The 25,928-nt window shown below is 41.5% G+C and overlaps 1 protein-coding gene across 1 annotated transcript in view; it reads right to left on the bottom strand.

Moving 5' to 3' along the window:
- Positions 1-25,928, bottom strand: part of RARG (retinoic acid receptor gamma) — a 139,749-nt gene that overhangs the window by 3,172 nt on the left and 110,649 nt on the right. The window contains exons 3-7 of the mRNA XM_015817137.2: positions 15,107-15,255; positions 13,067-13,208; positions 4,743-4,903; positions 2,013-2,189; positions 1,236-1,440 (exon numbers count right to left, since the gene is read on the bottom strand). Coding sequence (XP_015672623.1) covers positions 1,236-1,440; positions 2,013-2,189; positions 4,743-4,903; positions 13,067-13,208; positions 15,107-15,255 — 834 coding nt within the window. The remainder of the gene's footprint in view (positions 1-1,235; positions 1,441-2,012; positions 2,190-4,742; positions 4,904-13,066; positions 13,209-15,106; positions 15,256-25,928) is intronic.

Here is a 25,928-nt window from a genome sequence, read left to right as displayed (position 1 = left end):
AACTCTGTTTATGTAATCATATATACGGATTGGTTTGTCTAGGGCACATGACTTTCCCTCCTCCTCCTCCTTTTAATTTAGAAATTATTTCATTTTAATTGCTACTAGTTTTTAGACTTTGCAGTGGTCCACGCCAATGTTTTTCCTACTTCATTCCTACAGATCTACGATGACATCAGAGATTAGACTGGCCCCCACTCTAACACTCTTTCGGAAGGCGGAAAAGACCTGGTTCTGCCAGCGGGCCTGGGGAACCCAGAGCAGGATAGAGCCCATCAAACAGCTAATTTATGTGTGTTGTCTCTGGGGTGGGGGGTTATTATATTATTTTATTATTTTTCTCTTGTTATTTTTATTTTTATTGGGTGTTTTTCTTATTTATGTAAGCCACCTTGAGTCGCCATGTGCAAGTAGGCGGCAATACAATTTTTCTAAATAAAATAAATACTCTAGGACAGTGGTTCTCAACCTTTTTAATGCCGCAACCCCCAACCGGTCGTAAGTCGAGGACTAAACCGGTCATAAGTTGAGGACAAAACCGGTCGTAAGTCGAGGACTATCCAACTGGTCGTAAGTCGAGGACTTTCCCTGCCCGGGAGCACCGCGCATGCGTGGTTCCGTCCCCTGCGCCGGCCGAGGCGTAGCTGGCAAGCAGCAGAGACGGAGCAGGCCGACCACCAGCTGGCCCAGCACAAGGGAGGTAAGGCACCTGCCGGAAAAGGGGGAAATAAATGGCGGACAAAAAAAATGGCGGACAGCCTTGCTTGGCGACCCCCGTGAAATGGTCGATCGACCCCAAATGGGGTCACGACCCATAGGTTGAGAACCGCTGCTCTAGGATATATTTTGCACCATGTGATTTAATTTTCTCTTCTTTGGAATTCGATACTGTGACTGGCCGATACTTATGAGAGATTGATCGAAAAGCAGACTTGTCTCCTCAGCAAATGCCCTTAAAAGTTAAGGTGTGTGTCTATGTGTATGCATGCAAATACACAAGATTCCTGGTTTCCCTGATTGCGAGAGTGGGACATCCTTCTCTCCACCTTGTTTTAAGTCTCTTGCACTTGAGTTGTGTTCCCCTGCCTACGAAGAAAAGAAGCTGAGGCCTCTGCCCGTCTTCTGAAGTTCCCCAGGGGAATTTAAGAGCATTCTTCTCCAAAGTGACGTTTCCATTCCATCCAAGCTGATAGGGAAAAGATGCAGGGATGCAGGAGCTGCACTCAAGGTATTACCTCCACAGATGAGGCAGATCGCGCTGAGCAGGCCTGTCTCGGTGTCATCCATTTCGAGGGGAAGCAACTGCCCAGCAAAGGCAAAAACCAAGTCAGTGAGGGGCCCAAAGCCAGCATTATGCATCTGGGTACGGTTCAAAGTCAGCCCATCTGAGAAGGTCATCGTGTCTTGTTCTGGAGTGTAGCGGATACAAATACGGAGCATCTGCAGAGGGTGGAGAGGACAGAAATAAAGTCACTGGAGAAACATATTTTAGGGAGACCAACCTTGTTTTGTTTTTTTTCCTCCTCTTGTTTATTTCTGGTACTCCTATAATATCCAATAAAGAAACGCTTTGGACTCCATACGTGTTTTGAAACATTTTCACCGTGCAAAATGCAGTTTCCTGAGAACATCAGCCTTTCCAATAAATGTTGGCCTTTCCTCCTACAATTATATGTTTGGAAAATGCCCAGCAAAACCTCAGTAACCAAAGCTGAGCAAAAACTCTTGACCTCAAAAAAAAAAATATCTGTAGAGGGGAAGAGCTTCCCATGCTTCTGCCTAGCCCTCCCAGCATTCACAGATGCATGAATTATTCAAACATGGGTTTCAATGTGCATTACTTAGACACACTGCTACTTTAGGGATCACCTTGGAACCTTGGGTCTTTCAAAAAAAAAATCCTCTTGGTCTTTTTAAGGCCAAATATGTATATCCACCCCAAGTCCATGAAGGCCATCCCTCCCCCAGCTTACACACACCCCTCCACCAGGTTCTGCAGCTCTGTCCCTCACCAGGATGTCCAAGCACGCTGCCTTCAGCAAAGTAATTTGGTCAGCAATGCTGAGGGTGGTAAAGCCGGGTAGGCGTTTGGCAAACTCTACTATCTTGATGATGCATTTGGTGGCCAGTTCGCTGAATTTGTCCCATAGTCCCAGGTCCAGCTGTACTCGGTGATCAGCACTGGAGTTCTGGAAGAAAAAAACAGTCAGGCATTACAATTGCTTTCTCTTTTTCCACACCTCACGTTCCTCTCTGGGGACACACACAGGACAATGTTACTCCTGAAGTCAGCATTCCTGTTCTGCCCCTTTGAGTGGTCTCCTCCAGCTTAGCAGCTACAAGTAGCTTGGGAATGCAATTCCCAGGATATCCATTATGGATAAGAATTTATGGGAGTTCCAGTCCCAAGATGAAGCCAACAGGGTGAGCCCGGTGTTGGAAAATGCTGTTGAGATAGTGAACACTGCAGAAGCTGGTTTTAGCTTCCAAAAAGAAATTTGGGAGCAAAGATAAATTATTATTTTTTTCTTAACCCTATGGGCATTTTTCTCTGTTGTCTTCCCCACTCTTTTCTCCCCTTCCATTTTCCTTTCTTCTTAAAAATAGTAATTCTTAGAAAAGTGACAGTATTGCCTTTGCTGCTAACTGAGCAAATCGACAAAGCAAATGACAAGCTGTGCATCTGAGCCTAACTCATGAGAAGATTTAGGAATTCCCACATATGGGATGGGGACACCATGATCCTCCAGGTATTGGACTACAACTCCAGTGCTGCTTTTCACTGCTGGCTGAACTGATGAGAGTTGGCAACTTAGCCATCTAGAGGGTCACAGCTGCCCCATCGCTGGATCAGTATATTTTCACTTAATTTTAATATCTACTATTAATAGCCTGAGAAAATTGGACTACTATGTTCTGTTGTGTCCTGTATTCTCTTAACCAAGATTGCTTGAAGTAAAAGTTTTATATGTGGAAGAGAAGAAGCTTGAATTATAGATGGTTTTGCATGGAGTGGGAGGTCGGTTACTTAAAAAGCTATGAAGGAAATAAAGAATTCATAAAAATAAGTGGAATTTTTAGCAATTGATTCAGCACTGAGCAGGGTTTAAGACAGGGCTCTGTGATGTTTCCTTTGTTGTTTAATGGATAAATGTATAAGGAATTGTGATGGACTTAAATAAGAGCTAAGTGGGATGGACTTAAATAAGAGCTAAGTGTATTTTGTTTTAATGTAGAAGATACCATATTTTGGTGAGAACCATAATAATTTGTCGTGAACTTTGGACAGTTTGTATGATGTTATGAGAAGTATAGATCTGAAAATTAATCTGTCAAAGATGAAGGTATTTATGTGTGATTGGAAAAAATGAAGTGAATGATTGCAAATTACATATATGGCAAAAAAAAACTAGTACAAGCAGATGAATTTATGTACCTTAATGAAGTTTTTGTAAAGACAAAAAAATTGATGTAGAAATTGTAAGGTGCAAATACAGAGGAAAGGTGATAACATGCGATTGTTGTGAGAAATAAATGTTCTGTGGCAATGAAAATGACTATGTACAGTAATTTAACAGATCTTTATTTAATGAACTTAAGAGCCAAAGGATCAATTTTTGCATTTGAATTTCATTCTCAAAATAATGTACAAATACATTATTCCTGTGATTTGTCTGAATAAATGATATTTATGTCATTTTCATCTATTTACATTAATTGTGTAATTGCATAATTACAGACATTCAGATTTAACAGACACCTTTTCCCTCTAAATGGCCTGTTCAACTGAGGTTTTATTATATACGGCTATGTTTTGCCTACTTTGTTATATGGAAATGAGACTAGGCCATGTCAGGAGAAAATAAAAAGGAAGTGAGGACCCTAAGCACTCTGTGTGTTAAAATAAGAAACAATGCGGTCAAGGATAAGTGAATATTGAATGAATGTAATTTGAATACAAAAGCGAGGGACCAATATGAAAGAAGTTTTTTGAGTGGCATGTAACAAAAAAAAAGAACAGTATGGATGGAATTGTAAAAACAAGATTATGAAGAGAGCAAAACAGTTTAAGAGGAAAAGAAAGCGAGAAAGTTGGTTGGATAGAACTGATAGGATTCTCCAAAAGAGAAAGTTGAGAATTTCCAAAACAAAAGACTAGGTATGAAATATTGTACGGGCCTGCTTTTATTTGACTTGCTATTTCTTACTCTTTTTGTATGCTCTGCATAACATTGCTTATCCTGAAAGGAAACAGCTTGATGGGATGGGTATGCATGTACAGATTATTGATTAATCTTGGACAAATAAGAAATAGTACTTGATCTTTGGATGTGGTTTTCCTTTTTTCCTTTTGTCTTGCTACTCTGATCATTGTCCTATCTCCATGGCTGCCTTTATCAAGTTTTAAATTAACTAGAGTTAAAATTAACAGGTTTGTTCAGATTTCTGATGACAAGGCATATCGTGGTGGTGTAAGATAGAAGTAAAGCTTCCAAATTGCTCCTTGTGGCTTAGCAGAGGATGGGGGGAAAGCACACAACCCAGGAGGTTTTGATTTTGTGGTTTAGCTCACCAGCATAATATGCTGTGAAGCAAAACATTAAGTACCACAACTCCAATATGACGCTGTGGGTTCAGCCAAGGCTAGAAGTACCCAGGGTTTTCTATTGTGTCCTGCACTTTAGATTACATTCTCAACAGAGTAGGTTACATTCTCAAAAAGAGTAGGTTACAGTCATTACCGTGGTGTATTTGCCCAACTGGCAAAGAGATGGGAAGGTTTCCTGATGAGCTTTGCTGACCTTCTGGATGAGCTCTTCCAGTTCAGGTGTCATTTCATAGCTATCTACCACCACTTCCTCTTTCACATCCTTTTTCTTCTTATTGCGGTCATTCCTCACAGCTGAAAGAGGAAAGAGAGAGCAAAAGTGATGGAAAAGGGTATTTTTAATTGACCATATCGAGAAACTTCCCAACAGTGAGGACAATTAACCAGTGGAACAGCTTGCCTTCAGATGCTGTGGGGGCTTCATCACTCGAGGTTTTTAAGAAGAGACTGGACAGCCACTTGTCTGAAATGATATAGGGTTAGGGTGGACTTAGGCTTGAGCAGAAGGCTGGACTAGAAGACCTCCAAGGTCCCTTCCAGCTCTATTCTGATTCTGAATTTATATCTCCAGAAAAGACCATGGTGGGATAATGGCTGAAATGTTACCATTGACTTAGGCAATATAATAGAAATGGAAATGCTGGATAGCTTCTAAGACAGGGGTCCCCAATCCCTGGGCCGTGGACTGGTACCAGTCTGTGGCCCATTGGGAACCTGACCGTGCAAACAGTGGGCAAGCACGCGAAGCTTCATTTGTGCATGCACGAGAACCAAGTTGTGCATGCAAAACATTCCCTCCCCTCCCTGCCAACGCTGCTGCTGCTGCTGCCAACATTGCTGCTATGGGTCCGTGGAGACAGAAAGATTGGGGACCATTGTTCCAAGATCTTTTTTCCCCCAGGAGAAAAAGTATTGCGTACAATCCAGATCTTTCACCTCTTTGAAGGAAATGTATGTAAAAAGCAGGAGAAAGGCAACCCAGAGCACTCCGTGGCAGCTTTTGAACTGTAATTCCCATCAGATCCAGCCAGCAGAGCCATTGGCAAGACTTGTGGGAGCCATAATCCAAAACATCTGGAGGGCACAAAGTGGCCTGTTCCTCCTATAAAATATCTTCAGAGGGTTTGCCAACATTTTTTTTCCCTCCTACAGACTGACCTTCTCTCTTAAGCCTCAACTGCTGTATTGCTTTGTTTAGGATTATCATATCTGGGCTGTAAAAATCCAGGCAACCACTAAATGGCAACAAAGGGTTAGAGACAATGAAGACAGCTGATAGTTTAAATAGTTGCTAACCTCTAAAGGAACAGGCAGACAGCTGCATTTAAATGTACTCTGCTTGTCTTTCTGATGACAGAAAAGAATAACAGCATCAAATTGGTTCCTCTGATTGCTCAGCCTGAATCTGCTATGGTTACAAGGGTGGCAACTGTTGCTGCCCTTACGGTATTAATGGGACAACTTTCCCTTCTGACTTAGAGCAGCAGGAAAACAACCATTAATCACTTTTCCTAATGTGGGACAGAGTGGATTTGGGCAAGTGTGGGTGAATGGTCTGGAATGTTATGCTTAGTCACCTGTTAAATCACCCAACAGGTACAGGAGGGGGGGTCTGCCTGGCTCTTTCTGGAAAAACAAATTCCTAGACAGTGCTGAGAAACTGACCCAGAGAAGATTATGGGATGAAGCAGGAGGGAATGAGTGACAAGTTAACTCCATCCTCAACGTATGCTGCAAGGAAATGGCGGTGTTGGCAATGAATCCAGTTCTGCTTTTCTGGCAAAGAAAACCTGGATATAACCTGGGGATGCGTTTGGAGCCAGAATGCAGGGAATAAAGCGATGCCCATCTCCTCACCCCCAATAATAAAAATGATTAAAAGCCCAACCCCCAAAATCAAAAGTCCCTTCTTGGAACAAGCAGTGGAGACCCTATAATGTGCCTGGTTGTGATGGAATCAGCAACATCAAATTGCAGAATCTGGTTTCTTCTCTCTAGTTTAAATAAACCTTCTGGCCAGACACAGAATTAGTGCAAAGTATTGACCTTGGTTGTTTGTTTGTTTGTTTTACAAAAAATACAAGTCTAAGTGTCTTTCAAAATAGCATTAAGCTCCTGTTTGTAAAGAGCCCTTGTAAGACCTGATAGGCACTTTGACATGTGCCAATCAAGCACTTTGTGGGCAAATGCCTCTCCCAATGTCAAATTTCTTATCTCTTTTGCAGCCCTGGCCAAAATGGCCACGCAGGTCACTTTCCATCCACTGGATGAGGAAGGGCATGCAAAGGGAGGCTGTGGGAGGATTGCCATCCTTTGCACTGCCAACAAACACAACAGCCTACAAGAGTGAATAGAAGCTGGGCCCATCCCTCTCCATCAGCAACTCTTTCACTGATGAAGCATGCCAGAGCACATCCATCTCAAAAACTGTGTCAGGAGAAGATGGAAAACACTACTTTAAAACTGGAACGGCTGGGCTGGGAATGAGACAAAAACAACTTGATGAGGGAATGCCATAATAAAAAAAAAAACAGTTACCAGCAGATGTTCATGCCTGGATAGGATGGTATGAGAGTAAACAGACTGAGGTATGCTCTATTCTCCTCCCAAAAGAATTATTGTACTCTATACCACCTCAGACTATTTGTCCACCAAGCAGCAGTTCTCCAGGATTTTGACCAGATAATCTTTCCCATGACCTCTCTGAGCCTTTTTTTGAAACTGGAGAGCTCAGGAATTCAAACTGGGATTGTCTGCATGCAAACAGCTCTGCCCAAAAGCAGCAGTCCTTCATGTCAGACTCCTAGTCACTTTGCCATCCCTTCTAGTGTTGCTTGACCCTCGGGGCTACTCTAAACAGTGCTCCTCAGGGAGAATTTTAACAAAAGTAGCTTCCCCATTCCCCCATTCCCTTGGAGTAGAGAAAAAAAAATCCAGCCCTTCGTCAATTACCCCATGCCATGCTCCTTTCTTTCTCTTTTTCAGCATAATCACAGGTTTCAGATTTCAGATTTCACACCTCTGTCATCTCCCTAACCTCTAAGCCATGCAGTAAATTCTGCAATTCCAAAAAGACTACCGGTATCCCAGAATTGTTCCGAGAATGGTGCTCAGTCAGAAGGACCATCTAAAGAGCTGGACAGAGAGCCAAAGGGATGTTGGAGACGTTGGGAAAGGAGGGTGGGTAGGGTTGCTGTACCTCACTTCACCCAACAAACAGAGCTGTTACTTTCTCCAGTGTGGAGCAATAACCAAGTCCAGAGCTTCTCCAATGGCAGGATAAAACTCATATTTAATGCACAAAGTTCATTAAAAATAACCTGCGAGGTTCTTGATTTCTCCTCACCCTAGACATAGCATATTGCATGTCTGCAGACTCAAGCAAAACAAATCCAACCTTAAGTAGTGTCCTACAACTAGGAGTTTCAGGACATTCTGTACTTTGTGGCAAGAGGTTCCACTGTGTGATGGCAAATACTGAGTAGCGTTGTCAAGCTCAAATGGGTTGGAGACCCTCAACAAGCCTTCCCTAGAAGAATGTGTGGGACGTGTCAAATCTAATAGCTGAGATGATCCTGCAGGTACATGTAAGCCAAGCCAGGTGGGGCATTAAAGATAATAACCAGCACTTTGAACTAGGCTCAGAAACAAAACTGTACTGCAACTACAGCACCAGTCTTACCTGACTGTATCTTCTATCAATGCCTAGCAGAAGAGCCAATTAAAACATATGATTTGTCTTCAGAGGTAGTCCGGAAAAAATAACTTTGAGGAACAGGCGGAAGAACCACAACCAAAACAACAATCAGATAAAAAAAAAAATCTGATTCCTGGACAGAAAAATAATTTCAAAAAGTGTCTCAGAGAAGATCCTCTCTAGTTCTCACAAAGATAAAGGGAGGGTGGAGATCAGTACATTTAGTCTTGCACGATTCTGTTAAACTTTTACTGTAAAAGGTAATATTAGCATTCATAATTTTGGTTTCCTAGCCTTGAAGAACTGACATCCTATGACCCAAATATGTTGGAGGAAAAAAACAGGAGAAAAGTGCACTATGTACACTTTTTTGAACTTCCATACAATATAAATAAATAAATAAAGGATATAAATCATACAAATAAATCCAACCTGTCAGCAATCCAATCACCAGCCAACACTGGGCAAAGCCTACCCAGATATTGTGTCTAACAGGAATCATAAGTCTAGGAGGACCCCAAATTGTGGATCCCATCTATTCTTGGCAAATAGCAACTCCAACTTACAGTATTTCATCTGAGCTTGTTTTGACCTCTCCACACACCGAGTCAGAATTTTTTTTTAATCTAACCACAATACTCAAGATGGAATTTGACCAATGTAGAATCAAGTGGAACTGTTCTCATGGTTTGGAAAACATTGCTTTTGTTGATTATGCGTAGTTACTTCAACTATCATTGAAGCAGATTACAGACCACCATCTGGATGGCTGGGTTAATACAATTTGCAATTTGCTTAATTTGATCAACCAGTTTTGGGGGATTTGCACACTACAACAACATTAACTTAAAGAGCTGGGTTCACACAACACAAAATCTAACCAGGTTAAAATTAACCATGCTGAGAATGTTTTAGGAATATAGCGTTTAAATATGTAAGAGCTCTGGTTAAGCATGCCATGTGAACAGAACCGATGTGTATTTGCTTAGGAACTGCCTCAGGTTCCATCATGCAAAAATAGCAGAGGATACCTAAAATAAACAGTTTCTGATGATAATTTTAAACTTACCTCTCCCACACTGCTGGAGAGGAAAAGAGAACAACAAACATGAATTAAGTGAAACCTGTAATTAGGAAACTGATAGTAATTACTAATTTGCCAGAAAACATAGCAAGTACCTTAAATGGCACAAGAGCATTGCAATGCTTTGAGCTTAGGCTCTACACAGGCATTTTCCCAAAGCTGTTCGGGGTTGTTATTAACTACTTGGAAATATTTCACCTACCTTGTTATATTTTAATCGGATATGGCTTTTTAGAGAAAGAGTTGATAATGAGGGAAGGTTTATGTTGCAACATCAATGTCACTGATAGAACAAGAGGCAAAGATACATAACTAACCTACTCTTCATGCTATTTTTTAAAATACAAATCAAAATTATTAAAAAGCATTGTACAGGACAGTCATATGCGTCCACTGTGCACAATGCCCTAGGAATAAACCTCATGAACGAAACAGGACTTGCATCTGAGTAAAAACAGATAGGAATAATATATTATTAGCCACTCTTTTGGTTTGTTTCTGTGCACAGTTATGGGAATGGCAGGGATTTTAATCCACTTTCTGCAGTGACACAGGCTGCTTCAAAAGAGCATTTATAGTCACGGTGGTCATACAAACACTTTCCTTGTCCGGGAAGGCAATAAGCAGCCATTTGTCTGGCGTCTACCCAAGGCTATCTACCGCTCTACCAATTTCAGGGTGCCAAAATGGGGACAGTTTCTATGTTGGTCTCCCAGCTAGCTGCAGAATCTCAAAGGAAGAAGCCTGGATCTGGCGCCCTCCGGAGAAGGTATCTGGAGATGGCCCCAAGAGGGCTTCTTCTCCATTGGCGTGCATAGGGATGTTTTGCCCCCTCTCTCTGTCTCTTCTCAGCCAGGGTACCCTCCTTCCCCTTCTTCTGAATCCTGCCAGCGCTCCTTCTTCACTGAGAGCCTTGGGTTGCGTGTGCACTCTCCTCGGCCTGAGCCTTCTCAGGCTGCCCTTCCTGTTCACCCCTGGATAAAGCGCCAGGGATCTGGGAACAGGATACGCCAATCGGCAGGATATACACTTATAGCCGCAGTCAGCACAATGCTGAGGGGAGAGGAGTGGAGGGGGGGGAGGCTGCCAGCCCAGGCATACTGCTCTCTGGAGGGGGGGTTTTGCATGCAGATAACATTACTCCACTGCCTTAGGGGAGCTCTCCCCTAATCTCTCCCCCAAAAAACTTCCCCCCCCTCTTTTTTGTTTTTCACAGCGAGGCGTGTGGCGGCCACACGGTTTCGGAGAGTGCATCTAGCTGGGATCCATGTCCCTGCCCGTGGTCCCAAGCCCCATCTGAGCCCTGCATGGAATACAGAGGGAAAGGGGAAAAGCCTGGGCTGGCTCAGATCCCTTCGGCCATCCGTTTCCTGTCTCTGCAGTGACAACCCATCGGGATAACATTCTTCTTCGTAGTTTCCCCCACCCTTGACACCACGCTCCCCTGGCCCCATCCTCTCTCTCTTCCCCCCCCCTCCTCTCCCTTTAAAGTGACAGGCCCTCGGAAATAAATCGCCAGGTTTTGAGACCTAGACGTTCCTAATTAGGGGCTCTTAAAGAGGCGGTGATTAATGTGGGTCCTGGCTAAGGCCAGGGCAAAGACGTGCCTAAGCAGTTGGGAGTAAAAGCAACAGCCGCTGAGAGGCACTCTGTCTCTGAAAGGGCTGGGCGTTTTGACAGCCCTCTTAAAGGGGCAGCAGAGCACTCAGATTCGGCCTCCAAGGGATGCTGGTTTGTGTGTGGCTCCTCCAAGATTTTGGGGGATTATTTCCCCCACACCTAGTCCCTGCTCCCTATTCATTATGGAATATCATTATAGGTTTGCTGCTTTCTTGGCTCCTCCCACCCCATCCAGAAGGGAAAATTGCCATCATCAACTATTGTTTCTGAAAATCCACATGTGTCTTTTCATTTTCCAGAATTTTTGTTCACGGGAAAATCCATTTGAAAGCAATGCCATAGAAGAAAAATGTTATGGAGAAACCAGATACAAAAAGCAGATGGCTGCCCAGGAGGAACCAAAGATCCCTGGGAAAGATTTGTGTGAATTCTCCTAGGTGCATCTATGACTGAATCGCACCAACATGGCTTTGCTAATAAGCATAAAAATTGGGTACCCCTATATATTGTGCATAAAAGCAATGCTGGCTAGCAGGACAAACTGCAGGAGAATCAGAGGCACAAAATGTTCTTTAAAATAATGTGATTTTAGGCCTTGGAATATATGGAATAAATGCGCACTTCTAATCACATTTCTATGTGTGTGCACATAGATATGGTTTGCTGTTGGACATGGGTGTGTCTTTCATATTGTGTTAAATAGCTTAAGTCCATGTCCTGGAGGAACATTAAAAAATCTGCTTAGGCACCATCAATAAATATTTAAATGAACATTTATGAAATGTGTACAACAGGGCCATATAAAGCAATTAAGTAAGTATAGTCCCTATACAGATAATCTTCAGCTTACAACAGAATATTTAGTAACTGTTTGAAATTTCAACAGCACTGATAAAACTGACTTATGACCATTTTTCACACTTAACGACCGTTGCAGCATTCCCAGGTCACGTGATCAAAATTCAGACGCTTGGCAACTGACTCATATTTATGACGGTTGAATGTCCCGGGGGTCATGTGATCACCTTTTGCGAATTTCTGACAAGCAAAGTCAATGGGGAAGCTAGATTAACTTAACAACCCTGTTACTAATTTAACAACTGCAATGATTCACTTAACAACTATGGCAAGAAAGGTCATATAATGGGGCAAAACTCACTTAACAACTCTCTCGCTTAGTAACAGAAATTTTGGGCTCAATTTTAGTCATAGGTTGAGAACTACCTGTACTTTAGGTTTCCAAAGCAGATGTGTGGCCAAATCAAGTAATACACAGTGATTGCTCTAAAGCCAGTTGTTTTTCAACCTTGGTGACTTTAAGATATAAAGTCACCGAGGTTGAGAAACTCTGCCCTGCTTTCTCTTTTCTTTGTTGATCCATCCCAGTTTCCTTTGCTATCATTTATGGTCTTCCAATCTGCAAGTTTCTAACCATCATCTGGATAGTCATGGTAGGAAAATGAATGTTGGACTGGAGAAACCACTGGTCTGAGGAACAACAGCAGAGCGCTTGACAAACATTTAACTTCCTATCTTGGTCTCTTCTGTGCACTATTTGATTCAAAGCACAGATATGTTCATGCTGCTTCCTTTTTAGATTCCCTTCTCAAAAGCCATTTCTTTCACAACTAGAAGCATACAGTAGTTTTATATTTCCAGGGCTGTTGCTTGCAGTTAGCCCTGTGTCTCATTCTCAGGATTTTTCCTGCTTACGCCTACATTATGTGCACCCCAGCAATATTTAAGAGGGGTAACCCCTTTGGCATTAGCTTTGTACCAACCTCAAGAAGTTATAAACCAGCCTTCCCCAAACTGACTTGTTCTTTCTGGTTGTGCAAATACTGGGATTTGATGTTCTACAGCAGGGGTCTTCAAACTCAGCCCTTTTATGACTCATGGACTTCAACTCCCAGAATTCCTCAGCCAGGAACGCTGGTTGAGGAATTCTGGGAATTGAAGTCCATAAGTCATAAAAGGGCCAAGTTTGAAGACCCCTGTTCTACCGATATGGAAGATACAAGGGGATCTACTATTCAAACTCTGATGGAAGACTCACCTTCTTTGGACATGCCAACCTCAAAGCACTTCTGTAGGCGACAATACTGGCAGCGGTTGCGAGTAACCTTGTTAATCTGACAGTTCTTGTCTCGGTGGCAGGTGTAGACCATGTTTTTCTGAATACTTCGGCGAAAGAAGCCCTAAAAGTTATAGAGAGCAGAGTTACAAGTGAGCAGGAGGCTTGAGGTGAAAGGCTGGCATGGCAAGACTCTCTCCTGATTGCCAGTTCACACAGTCCTAAAGCATGGCTTACTTTAATCAAATTCAGCTGAACGAACTGAACATAGTAATTGACTGGGTCCTTACAATCCATTAAAATGTAAACGTGGTTTATCAACCATAATGACTGCATTCATGCAGAACACTCTCCCCAAGTCAAACCACATTCAGGCTTAGCTTAACAGGAGCAACCAGTCACTGTTTCAGTTGGGGACTTCTGTTTATAGAAGTTTGTTTAGTGCAAGATATCCTCTGGATATTTTGAACTACAATGCCCACAATGCTTTTTATTTGGTCTGGCTTGTTAGAACTGTGGAATGTTTGTAATTCAGCATCACTTGAAAGGAACACCTTGTTTCTTACCAACAAAGCCTTATGATCCACTATTTGATTAACTCTTGGGATGCATTATGATCTGTAATGATGCATCCAGCTGTCTCATGGTAGGCCAGATTATTAGCCATTCTTGCTTAGTACTGTCTTCTCCCACATGTATCACCTCCACAACATGCTCAGGCAGGAGAAACCTCTGAAAGGGCATGTGCTACAGGTTCCATTTATAAGAGAGCAATTTTCTCAATTCAGGTCCTTCCTTATACCTCATAAGACAACTCCAGTGGTCCCAATCAGCACGAATAAGTACTGGAGCTCATATGCAATTATAGACCAAAGTTTTTGAACAGCACTGGGTTGCAGAGCACTGATGTAGAAGCTAAAAAGCAATAATCCAGGAAGTTCAGAACCCAAGTATTTCTTTAACTATGACACATAATTGGGTGAGTTTAGGTAAGCTACAGTCTCTTGGATCTATCTGCAGTATTGGGAGGATCATACTACACAGCCTGTTTTAGAGAAGCACTACCAAATATTACTGAAATAATACTAGAGAATATTACAGATGCTAATTATTAGGATCCTAGAGACTATGCTGGGGCATTGATCAATGCAACCAGATCTAACAACAACAACAAAAAAGATAAATATAATTAACCTGTTCCAGTGCCAGTACTAAAGTGCCAATACGGTGTAGTGGTTCAAGCTTCAGATTAGAAACAAGGAGATGGTGAATTCTAGTTCTACCTTAGGCACAAAGTCAGCTGAATGACCTTGGGCCAGTCATTCTCTCTCAGCTCTGGGAATGAGACAAGGGAAAACCACTGAAATCTCACCAAGAAAACTGCAGGGATTAGTCCAGGCAGTTGCCAGAAGTCAACACTAATCTGAAGGTATACCCCCCCCCAAAAAAAGCAAAAATAGGGCCAATACTCCAGCTAGCTGAAAACTGAAATCCAACACATCTGGGAGGACATCCAGTTTCTGCCTGGAATCATGCAGATATGTTAAGTGCACCCTTACAATCCAGCTACTGACCTCAGAAACCCTTGACTGGTCAGGAAATCTGGGTGGCCTTCAACAGTTCAGCTCTCTAATATTAGTCAAAGGCCTTGTGGATTTCTGTACTAAAAACGTAGGTGGACTTTCTGCAGCAAACAACTTCAGATTCCACCAGTGGAGTGAAGGATGCAAATCTGTATACATTTGCTTGTTTTGCACATTTCGTCTTGCTTGCATAATCTGCTTTGGGTGTTGGCATGCGGCAACTTGGAATTCCCTCCTGTAACATTCTTTGGCAGAGGAAGGAGGTCTGGGTGAAGTAGCCAACCACACCCTCCTAGCTGAACAGAGGCAGGAGTCATGATGCCTGCCTGAATTCTGGATGTGTACTGTGGAGGCTATGGGGGTGGGCGCTTGGGAAATGCAACCCTCAATCTCAGAAACTGGAAAGCAGATGGCAGTCCAGGACCTTCCCTTCACTTACCTTGCAGCCCTCGCAGGAGCTGACCCCATAATGGTAGCCAGAGGACTTGTCATTGCAGACAAAACACGGCTTATAGACCCGTGGGGGTGGGGGTGGAGAAGGGGAGCTGGGCACCATCTCCTCAGAACTTGTACTCTGGGTCTCCACTGCTGTAGAGGGAAACAAGAATACATGAGAGACAGATTTAGATTTTCTGTGGTATGTGTGTGCGTGTCAGAAAGAGAGCATAAGTGGTGACAAAATAGCTTTTAAAAAAAATTCCTAATTAGAAAAACAGATAAAAACCAAAACTCCTCATCCAAAACTTGAGGGGAACACAACAGGACAATCAAAGAGAATAATTAAACTTGGAAGAAGTTGTGTTACAGACATGCTTCTGTCTCTTCTCTTTCTTTTAGCACACAGCATGGAATTCCATCTGTTTCTGCTGGGCCAGAGGGCATGGACATGTAGGAAAAGATGAGTACAGGTGGTCCTTGACTTACAACAGTTCATTTAGTGACCGTTCAAAGTTACAATGGCACTGAAAAAAGTGACCTGACTGTTTTTCACAGTTACGACCTTTGCAGCATTCCCCAGGATCACATGATCAATATTCAGATGCTTGGCAACTTGGCAACTATTTATGACCATCGCTGTGTTCCAAAGTTATGAGATTCCCTTTTGCAACCTTCTGACAAAGTCAATGGGGAAGCCAGATTCACTTAACAGCCAAGTTACTAACTCATAACTGCAGTGATTCACTTAACAACTGAGGCAAGAAAGGTGGTAAAACTCACTTAGCAAATGTCTCCCTTGGCAACATAAACCTGTGGTTGTAAGTCGAGGACTGCCTATATTAATAGGACTCTCTGACAAATGGGATGCTCTTCTAAAATCTATCTGGATGTACCGTATTGAATAATGGATGTTGGCACAAAAGTCCAACCTTTACCTATAAATGTTATTAGATTTGTTCTGATTTTTGGCTAAACATTAATGGCATCTGAACTGGAAGGTGTCCTGAAGTCACAGTGGATTCTTCTACGAAAACATCAACCCAAGGCTCAGTTACTGCCAAAAAGCCAATTTGATGCTTGAAATAATTAGGAAGTGAATTGAAAATAGAACTATTGATAATAATAATGTTCCTATACAAATCTACGGAGACACCATATTTTTGAGTATTATGTAACTTTAATCATTAAGAAGGCTTTTACAGAATTAAGGAAAAAGGTACAAAAAGGGGTAACCAAAATGATTAGAGGATCCCAGTAGGTGGGATTCTTCAATCTGGAATATAGGGAGGCTGGGAGACATGCTTTTAACACAGTGGTATCAAATAAAGTATGGCATAGATAACATGGGTGGAGAGAAATTTTTCTTATAAAGTTAAAATTCAGTGCCAGCACTGAAACTAAATGGAGATGAGCAGAAAAAAAATGTACTTTTTATACATCACCTAGTTAAACTATAGAATCCGCTGCCAGCAGCTGTAATAATAGCAGCCAATTTGGCCCATTTAAAGAGGGAATTGGACAAGATCATGGAAGATTAAGATAAATGGCTATTAAGACTGTTAATTACTCCCGAATAGTGGGCAGGTTCATTGGTTGTTATGAAGCAATGGTGGAGTCTAAACTTGTAAGCTTCCCAAATGTATCCAATTGGCTGTTCTATGACTAATTACAAGTAGTCCTTGACTTACAACAGTTCATTTAGTGACCATTCAAAGTTATAGGGGCACTGAACAAAAGTGATTTATGTCTGTTTTTCACACAACCATTGCAGCATCACCATGGACACATGATCAAAATTCAGATACTTGGCAACTGACTCATATTTATGATGATTGCAGTGTCCCGGGTTCATGTGATCACCTTCTGCGACCTTCTGACAAGCAAAGTCAATGGGGAAGCCAGACTCACTTAACAACCGTGTTACTAACTTAACAATTGCAGTGATTCACTTAACAACTGCGGCAAGAAAGATCATAAAATGGGTCAATATTCATTTAACAACTTAGCAACAAAAACATTGGGCTCTATTGTCATAAGTCGAGAACTACATGTAATACCCCACAATTATATAGGAAGCTTCCTGTCTGCCATTCTGTCTTCAAGAACTTAAGGCAGTATGTGTGTCACATGTTTGTGCTCATTCTCTGAGCCACAAACTTGCCAACTAACTTTTAGCCTACTTCGTTGTATGATACCTGTCTGCTTGGGTAATTTACACTTCAGCGTGTAAATAGTGTGAACATGCAGTCAGTTACAGAATCCCCCACCGGAGTATGCAAATGGCCATAGGAATTGTATTAGTGTGATTTGTAACCCAAAGTAGACTGCCCAGCCCTCTAATTAGCCTAATATAGCTATTTTAGTAAAACAAAAGACATTTTAAAAAGACCCTCAATCTGAAGAACTCACAAAAGAGATTCCCCACCACCACATTTCAGGTCTATCCCCTTTGGTTTCATCTAATCATTGACAGGAAAAATTATTTAAAAGAGTTTGCTCCCGCCTACTAAGTCATAAGCCATGGATTTCAAAACAAATGGTTGAGTTCATACATTACACTAAACTAACATTGACCCAAGAGTGCGATTTTTTTTTTTTTTGCTTCACGCAGAAACCCAATTCTAGTGGAGTCATTGCTCTTCTGCAGTTCCTGCTGTTCTCATTTCAATGTACAGATGAGAAAAGTGAAGATGAATTAATATCACTTGCTAAAGGCCACATCGAAATTGAAGTCAGTCTGGAATTTCAATATTCCTGGACCCCATTCAGCATTTTAGGACAGGAGAGCATAAATATATTTTAAGAAGAAATCAACCAATACTGGAGGGTAAATGATTTCTCCAGACTTAGGAGGAGTTGGGGTAGCAGAAGCAAAGAGCTGGTTCGAGTTCGGGTCATCATTATTAGAACGAAAAGCCTAACTCTCATTACTTCTGTATGATGAAGTTCCCTGGGATAAAACAGATGTTCAAAGATTTTTATCCCTAAAGTCCATGCCTCTTGCCCTCCTCATGACCCACGAAGCCTGGACAGAGCTCTTTCAGCCCAAACTGCATTTTTCCACCTGCATTTTCCCCCACCGCCCCCAACCCAGGCAAAGCATAAAACTGTTTGCAATTCTAGCTTTCAGCAGAGACTGAATTTCCTGTGTCAAGGCCCTAAATGCCACATTCCAGGACAAACAGGTTGGAATTGTTACCAGAGCCTTGTAACATAATCCCTTTCCTTGGGGGAAGGAAGAAAAGAATAAGTCTGTCCCAAAAGAGACAGGGGAGGTCTGAGGAAAAAGCCTTTCTCAGCCTGGGACCTTCCAAATCTGGATGGATGGAAGGTGAAGCCCAGTTCATTGGAAGGATATTTGATTTGGCTGTTTTTTTTTCTTAAATCCCAACTAATCTATTTCCTTTCAAAGTCCTGTAAAAAAATAATTGGTTTCCTGCCTCCAGGACAGTGGTGCCCTTTCCTCTATGCTAAATATGAATTAAGGGTGATATAGGACTACTGTATTTTTAAAAATAAATCATACTTCCCTAATTACCAGCCTTTCATTCAACCAGTTCTCCGGTAAATATTAACTACATCCTCCTCCTTTTCTATGTAATCTTGCACAACTCTGCAATGCACTGGTTTTCAGCTTCTCGACTACAGGTGGTCCTCGACTTACGACCATAACTGAGCCCAAAATTTCTGTTGCTAAGTGAGACCTCTCATCATAAATGTGAGTCAATTGCCAAGCGTCTGAATTTTGATCACATGTCTCTGAGGATGCTGCAACGGTCGTAAATATGAAAAATGGTCATAAGTCACTTTTTCAGGGCCGTTGTAACTTTGAATGGTCACTAAACGAACTGTTGTAAATTGAGGACTACCTGTATTTCAGTGCTTCTGTTGAAATAGATCAGTCTTCCTCAATCTTATAGGCCCCAGATATGTCAGGATTCTGAATTTCCAAATGAGAATTCTGGGAATTGTAATCACAGTGTAACTGGAGGGCACCTGGTTGGGGAAAGATGGACAGGTGTTTGTTCATCTGGACAATCAGGCAAGGCACGTTGGTCCAGAATATTCAGGTCCATTCCATTTTGGAAAAAGAGTACAAGTAGTCCTCGGCTTACAGCATTTAGTGATCTTTCTAGGTTACAACAGCACTGAAAAAAGTGACTTATGACCATTTTTCACACTTATGACCATTGCAGCATCGCCATGGTCATGTGATCAAAATTTAGATGCTTGACAACTGGTTCCTATTTATGATGCTGCACTTTCTTGGGGTCATGTGATCACCTTTTTTGAGATCTTCTGATAAGCAAAGTCAATAGGGGAAGCCAGATTCACTTAACAACTATGCTACTAACTTAACACCTGCCATGATTCGCTGAACAACAATGGCAAGAAAGCTCATAAAATGGGGCAAAACTCACTTAACAAATGTCTCATTTAACAACAGAAATGTTGGGCTCAATTGCAAGTCAAAGGCTACCTATATTGAATTACAGATGGCTTGTTTGAAAACCAGAGATCAATCCTGATCATTCATGTTAGGAAATACAAAACCAAAATATTTGCATTTTTTTTTCTTAAAAAAATAGAACTAGGTGCTGCCAAATGATCTGAGGAGGATAGGATTGTGTGGGGAATACCTAGTTACAAAATGAACAGATTGTTAAAAACAGGCCAGGAATGAATGGAAACCCAAATCCTCCTTGTTTGCAGTTTTAACTTCCTGCTATCAGCAATCTCGCCCAATCCTGGCTCCGGCACAAACAATATTTGCAAAAGGAAAATAGCCTTTCGCAGACACTCCACTACAATAGATAACAAGCGTAGACAAAGTCCAAGCAACAACTATATCTCTTGGGCCTTACAGTGATCCTACAATAAACAAATCCAGGTTTTGCCAAATAACCATTCCTTGAATATTCAGCATTCAAAATTCATTTAATACAGTGGTTCTCAACCTTTTTAATGCCGCGACCCCCAACAGGTCGTAAGTCGAGGACTAAACCGGTCGTAAGTCGAGGACTAAACTGGTCGTAAGTCGAGGACTACCCAACCGGTCGTACGTCAAGGACTTTCCCTGCCCGGGAGCACCACGCATGCGTGGTTCCGCCCCCTGCGCTGGCCAAGGCGTAGCTGGCAAGCGGCAGAGACAGAGCAGGCCGACCACCAGCTGGCCCAGCTCAAGGGAGGTAAGGCACCCGCCGGAAAAGGGGAAAAAAATGGCAGACAGCCTTGCTTGGCAACCCCCGTGAAATGGTCGATCGACCCCAAATGGGGTCGCAACCCATAGGTTGAGAACCGCTGATTTAATAAGTGTATTTCTCTTTCAAATTCATAAATGCATCATAAACCACCCAAGTCTTGCAACCTGTGGTCAGGTAACTGCTCTTGCAAGGATTCTTCCACCTGACCTGATTTGCTGAGGATTCTTTGCAAAGATTTCTGCAGAAAACAAAACATGCAGTCTGGTACTGAACATAGCATTCTTCTTAAGAAAACCAATTTTTATCTCTGATGAAGATGCTTAGATAACAACCTGTGCAATCTCAGAAACTCAGAAAAGGATTAACTGATTAACAAATATCCCGAATAAACAATCAGAGCATCAATGCTATTTACTGAAATAAAAAGAATATATTTTCATAGAAGTACAAATGATTTTTTTAAAGTTCCTCACATATTACTCTTACTCAGTTTGCCCCTTTCATTTATTAAATCTTACACTATGTATTCCAACCAACAACTGTCCCCATCCAGGGCTTTTAATAGCTTTTCATTTTGCTGTGATTCTTTGAGCTAGAGATGCTGAGAAATGGACTTTCTTGAGGTGCAATTTACACATCTATGCAAGCAAAGGGAGAAATATACATTAAAAAAACGTTTTGACCGCAGGCCTATTCTGACACAAAATGTGATATAATTTTCTTTCCACGGTGTTAATCGTGGAAAAGAATAATAGCAAAAGCACTTAGACTTATAATGGTTTATTTTACAAGTAGTGAACACAGCATTTCTCTTATCTCCAAACTCCTCTATAAAATTTTGAACATGTTTTTTTTTCATACAAGGTGACTGGGCTTAATATAATGTAGTATTAAATTATAACTTATTGATTGGCAATAAACCATAGTGCAGTGGTGGTGGACCTATGGCACGGGTTCCAGAGGCGGCACTCAGAGCCCTCTCTGTGGGCACACGCGCCGTCGCCCCAGTTTTAGGCCTTCAGCTGGGTTTTATAAAACCTTTTCGCTTTAGACCTCCGCCGTGTACAAAAAAAAAAAGGTTCAATCAGTCAATTTCAACTTCTCATGAGAAAAAAAAAGATCTTGCAAAGTTGGAATTGATTGATTGAACTTTTTAGTTCCACCCAGTCTGCTGTTACCACCGCAGCCATGCCCAGCCAATGGGCCACACCCACCCGGCACCCGACAATGCATAAGTGGGTTTTGGGTTGCAGTTTGGGCACTCGGTCTCTAAAAGGTTCGTCATCACTGCCATAGTGGCTGAATTGATGCAACAAGTAATGCTAAATTGAAAAAAACTGCATCATGATTTACCATGCATATAAACTGATACGTGTTTTTTCTTCCGTATAATGCCAAAACAGGCCAATGAAAAAGGAGGAGGAGAAAGCATACAAGTACACACAAATATTTCTACACAGAGTACATGCACAGGCACTGACATACTTTCTTGCATTAAGACCTTGCCACCAGTAGTACAGAATCAGATTAAGTACATGACCCCATTGATATAACTATGGGTATATTCAATGCTGAAAGCTTACCACAGATTACATTTTGTTGATAATGGAAAAGGGGTATACTCTAGCTTCAGGGACATCTAAAATGTCAGCATAAGGCTAACTTTGTACAACACTTTAAGCCACAAACCAGGGTTAACAAGTCATACGGTAATTGCTGTGTTCACTTAAAATGCTAATTCAAAATAAAAAGCACATTATTACGTTAATTACATTTTAATGTAAATTAATGTAATGCATTTTAATTAATTACATACATTAATTACAATTAATTACAATTAATCAGTGGAAAACTTGCCTCCAAAAATTGTGAGCGCTCCAACACAGGAGGTTTTTAAGAAGAGATTGGACAACCATTTGTCTGAAATGGTATAGGGTTTCCTACCGAGCAGGAGATTGGACTAGAAGACCTCCAAGGTCCCTCCTAACTCTGTTATTCTACTATTCTGTTAATTCCCATAGGATGACAAGACTATGATTTCTTTAGTTTGTCCTTCACCAAAGATTCAACAAGTTTTGTGAAAATAGCTTATGTGTTAGAGTTTGACACATTCTCCTATCTTGCATAACCACTTTGATATTTCAGGGCTGTTATTTTCCAAGGATATCACATATTTTAGTACTTGTCAGCACTTGCCCTGATCAGCTTTTTGGTGATGATAGGGGACTGCACCAACCAGCTGCTTGCTGTTAACTCCTAACAGCTGATCAAGAGTGGCAGTAGATCCTGATTAAACAACTCTTCTTTCAACCAATAAGCTTTATCTAGTCAGTTAGATAAACAAGTTCTTTCTATATTGCAGTACAAGTAACAACTAAACCACAGTATGGAATTAAACACGTGCTTATATTACAGATATATTTTAGGCACTTAAAGCTTACCCAACATGACTAAATACATTGCATACCGACTGCCTCATTTCGCAACCATCTGAAGTTACAATGGTGTAAAAAAATCAGATTTACAACCAATCCTTGCATTTGTATCCACCATAGCATTCTGCAGCCACGTGATCACCATATGTGTGCTAGCTAACCAGCTTGAAATAAGCAGCATTAATGGAGAATGTGGAAGTAAAATTGCAAGTTGTGGTTATGTGATGTTTTGCTTAATGACAGAAATGCCTCGCTTAAGGAACAAACAGGAAGTGACATTGTAAGTCCACTGTAGTCACAATTTTTCCCTTAGTGACTGTGGCTGGCACTTAGCAAATTGCTGATCACAATTGTGTTTGTTAAGTGAGGACTAATGTTAATAGATACTTTCTCTCCAAAACTGGCAGCAGAGCAAAGCCCACATTCAATTACAGAATATATGCAACGCATGTTGTGGGTTCCAGGTTACATTTATGCACTCTTAACCTATAATCTTACCAAGCAGAAAAGAACTGCTACAAAACAAGACTGAAGTAAATGGACTCATAGTCAGTTATGTTGTATTAATTCTACAGAGTTATTTCATGCATATACTAGATTTATTTGAGATACAAATGGTGTCTCTGGATATGCTTGCATATAGGCAATGACTTGTATGGGACTCCTTGCACATCAGTTGCACTTTCACTGTTGTGTCAATTTTCCTTTCACAAAATCTAGCATTTTCCAGTCCAGTGGATAAAGTCAAATCAAAGCAGCTCTTCACTGTATGCCATTGATGTCAAATTGCCAGCCCGCGGGCCAGATGCGTCATCCGGAAGCCACGCCCACCCCACTGCCAGCAATGGCAAAACCGTCCCGATACGTTGCGTGACGTCACGTGACATTGCGAGTTTGACATGTCTGTGTATGCCATTGATCTGCTATTATCATGCCAGCTTTCTACAGCAAACAGAACCACAAACTAGCCAGCCCATGTATTGAGTTTATGTTTTAATGTATAGAACTTAGAACTGAGCAACTAAACAAACCATAGTTGCGTTAATTATCGTCGTAATCAACTGCAGCCACAGCCCTAAAGTATGACTTCATGTACATCTTGAAGAGCCATAGCAGAGCTACATCGATATTTGCGAATGCACAGCTGTTGATAACATTAATGCATTTGCTACAAGAAAACCACAAATAAAACCACTGCAAATAAGATAGCATGATAAAGTATAAGTTAGTATTCAATGCCTGATCATATTGGTGGTGATGGTATTAAGAGAGTACTTGAAAGGAGCTTAATAATTTCTCCTATCCCATACAGAATAACTTTTTAAAAACCGCACCGTAGGGGACAACACCACACAAACCTGCCAGTCCATAATTCAGCAGTGCAGCTACAGGCTGGGGAGAGTTCCAGGAACAATTGTCTTAATCCTGGTAGCCCAAAGCAAAGGATAGTCATTTTGCATAGAGGGAAAGAAAGCAACGTACTGAACTTGGCTCCCAGAGCTTTCTTGCTTCCTCCAAAAAGCCCTTTTCTTTCTTATATGTCTGCTTTTCCCCATAAGAGAACTAAGAGGCTCTCATGCAGTGACTCAGATTGTGAATGATGCTAGAAGCCTTAGTTAAATTCATTCTCTAAGCAACTGTTTCCAAGTGATGCCTCTTCAGGGAACTGTCGGATTCAAACAGCTGGGGAAATGTCCACTCTCCTGGATCTGATAATTCTGGGTCCCAGTATTGTCCTTGGCTCCAGTGCCAGAGCAGCATGTGTTGGATCTGCAAAAACAATTCTCTGGATCTCGAGAATTGACTAAAATGTTGCCAAACTGCTGGAAGAATGCTGAAAAACAGGTATTTCTGCAGAAAATTCTACGCTCCACAATAGTTCCCATTGTGCCTAACCATTGTGGATGCTAGCTAGAGCTAAGGAAAGATGGAGGCCAACTTCTGAAGGACCAGAGGTTGCCCAGGACAAGCTTGAAGGTGGTTTATAGAACACGAAAAGTTCAAACGCCCTCAGACTTTCATGAGGGCATTCAGTTAGGATTTGTAAGGATTGTTGATCTTTAAAAGAGGTTGACTCCAAGCCACTAAATATACAAATATCTGGCTTTCACCTAGTTCATAGGCAGCAATGCACTAAGAGTGGGTGATAAGAATGAAGGGGGCAGGAAAAGAAGCTACTTCAGCGATAGACTTACTTTATTTTATGCTGGTTCCCCTGCCCCCTCCAGACTCAGGAGTAATTTTCTATAGACACTTCTATGTTTGGCAAGGGGTACTCAATCATTTCATGCATGTGCGGTTTTGAGAACACGCCAAGGGCCTTCGCACAAAATGGCTCCCTATTCCCAAGTTGGCATGATGGGCATGGCAAGTCATACAATATCAGAAGGCAAACTTGTAGGGTGTTCTTTCTAGTCATTCCAACCTTCCAGAAATCTATCAATCCCAACTTAACTTTTTGTTTTGTTTTCTGAATAGATCGACATTTTTGTAAACAATGAACAGAGTGGCAGTTATCCACCATTTTTATTTCGTAAGAAAAGTCTGTGGTACCTTCTTGTAAATAAAAAAAAAGCTGCAGACTAGTTGTTTCCTTTCCAAATGCTCCCTTTCTTTTTTTCTTTCTTTTTTTAAATAATTGATTTAAACATGGGACCAAAAGGCAGAGTTAGGCCAAGAGAGAGGACCACTTAAGAAACATTTGCATTCATAGGTGCCATTATGTTAGTATGCAACAAACAAAAAGAGGTGGAGATTTTAAGAATTATCAGCAAAAAAATGTAATTAAACCAAACAGACTGGACCCACTGTCTAAGGACATAATCAAAATTTCAAAAGAGAAAGAAGGGGGTAGGGGATGCTTCGATCAGGTAGCCAGTGAAGTCCTTGCATTAGCAATATCTTTCTCAGGCTGAAAAGCAAGCACTTTCTTCCTCTATAAAGATTAGCTTTAAGAGATCAGTTAACTTGGATGTTCAGGTAGTTTTGCAGCCTTGAAGCTACTCTAAATAGCTGGAACTCAGTCTACTAGACATTAAAAAGGAGCTGGTGTTTTAAAAAGGCATCAAAGCCTGACCTCTGGGAGCTCCAGCAAATTCAGGTATGCTTTCAGGTGCTTTCAGAAATGGCACTGCTTTATCATTTAGAAGTCAGGGGATGAAGGGGTAGAATTATAAAAAAAAAA

The sequence above is a fragment of the Protobothrops mucrosquamatus genome, unplaced genomic scaffold, assembly GCF_001527695.2.
Source record: "Protobothrops mucrosquamatus isolate PMUCROS unplaced genomic scaffold, P.Mucros_1.0 scaffold555, whole genome shotgun sequence".
NCBI classification, from domain to species: Eukaryota; Metazoa; Chordata; class Lepidosauria; order Squamata; family Viperidae; genus Protobothrops; species Protobothrops mucrosquamatus.
Note: the sequence above shows the minus strand (reverse complement) of the source record. Positions and strands in the feature narration are given on the sequence as shown.